General features: G+C 15.4%; 1 protein-coding gene across 1 annotated transcript, besides 1 other annotated feature; it reads left to right on the top strand. All coding sequences in view use genetic code 6, as the record gives it.

Moving 5' to 3' along the window:
- Positions 1-549: 549 nt before the first annotated feature.
- On the top strand, positions 550-1441 carry IMG5_036000 (NLI interacting factor-like phosphatase family protein, putative; the record flags this gene model as incomplete). Its single annotated transcript, XM_004039000.1, has 4 exons — positions 550-593; positions 642-761; positions 841-953; positions 1052-1441. Coding segments are annotated over 4 exons (667 nt in total), but the record flags the coding sequence as incomplete, so codon positions are not given.
- Positions 780-839: a microsatellite.
- Positions 1442-1820: the final 379 nt, after the last annotated feature.

Below are 1820 nucleotides of genomic sequence, written 5' to 3'. Positions count from 1 at the left end.
TAAACTCAGACTTGATATTTTAAATTTTTATTTACATATAAATAAATAGTTTAATTAAATATTTAATAATAATTTTTTTTGATACACAAATGTTTAATTACTGGATAAATATGAAAAATTTAATAAATAAATAAAATAATAATAATTTAAAATAAATAAGTATATAAAAAAAAAAAAAACAAAAAAAATAGAAATAAAGTTAATAAAAAATGCACAACATTTGTCATTTTCCGGCTTATAATTAATTTAATAATATAAAAGAATATAATAATAATTAATTTTTTAATTAAATTGAATAAGAAAGTGAAAATAAAAATATAAATTTTGCTTAGATAAGTAAAAATAAAAAAAAATAATCTTTCATATAAAACTAAAAAATAAATAATAATAATGAATAGATTTAAAAATGATTAATAATATATAGAATTCAGTTTCTTAAAATAAAGAAGTAAAAATAGAATCAAGTATATAATAAATTAATGACTTTAATTCAGATAATTATGCATATTAAGTAATTAAAAAAATTGAAGCATATGATAGTTTTTAAAGTCATCCCTTTAGACATATAGTACTTAATCCTAATATTGATTTTAGTATTTTTTTGTTAATATTTTTATATACTTTACCTATATAAAAAATAGTTACTTTTAATAAATTTTTATTATTAACTTAAAGAGGTTTAATTTATTCAAGTAAATGTTTAAGAGGACCATCGGAAAAATATATTAAAAATAAATCTATATAAATTAAAAAACCTAAGAGTATATTATTTTATAAGAAAAAAAAAAAAAAAAATTATATATTTAAAAAAAATAAAAAATTATTACATATATATAAAAGATTCAACTGGTAATATCTTACTCTTAGATTTAGATGAAACATTAATACATAGTTGTGGATTGAATGAAAATCCAGATGCAGTAATAATGGCTTAAGAAGAATATAATAGTTAAGTAATTTTTATAAATAAAATAATATATATTTAATTTTAATTAATTTAATTAAAAATATGTAATTTATATATATATTTTTTATATTACAAAATAAAAAGAAATAATTTTAAATTGCATTTAGAATAAGACCATATTGTATAGAGTTTTTATAATAAGTTTCCAAATATTGGGATATTTATGTTTTTACGGCTTCTTCAGCTTCTTATGCTAATGCAATTGTTAACTATTTAGATAGTTAATAAGAATATATTCATTAAGTTTTAACAAGATAGAATTGTATGGAAACTAAGAATGGGTTTTTTATTAAAGATTTGAGGATTATAAAAGATATAGATTTGTAAAAAGCAGTTATTGTAGATAATCTTGCACATTCTTTTGGACTATAAATTGATAATGGAATTCCTATTTTAGAATGGCTTAATGATAAAAACGATGTCGAATTAAAATTTTTAATAGGATATTTAATTGAGGCAGCTTAGGCTGAGGATGTAAGAAATTTTAATTAATAAAATTTGAAACTTTAAGAGTTAATTAAATTTGATCTTGAACAATTACAAAAAAAAGATAAAAAAAGTGAAAATTTAAATATTTGAGAGCTTTTTATTATATTAATATTATTTATTATACTTGAATTTTTTTTTTAATTTTTTTTTTTTGGTTTAACTAAAATATATATTTTACTATTATATATATATATATATATTTTTCCTATATTTTTTTATTTTTATATGTGTTTTTTTTTTTATTCAATTATAAATAAATTAATTTAGCTTTTCTAATATTTCTAAAAACTAATATAAAATATTTAAGTTTTAACATACTTTTTTTTTATAACAAAAATAAAAAAGGTTAAAATAAAAATGGATT

This window comes from Ichthyophthirius multifiliis (assembly GCF_000220395.1).
Source record: "Ichthyophthirius multifiliis unplaced genomic scaffold scaff_1120509249824, whole genome shotgun sequence".
In the NCBI taxonomy this organism is placed as follows: domain Eukaryota; phylum Ciliophora; class Oligohymenophorea; order Hymenostomatida; genus Ichthyophthirius; species Ichthyophthirius multifiliis.
Note: the sequence above shows the minus strand (reverse complement) of the source record. Positions and strands in the feature narration are given on the sequence as shown.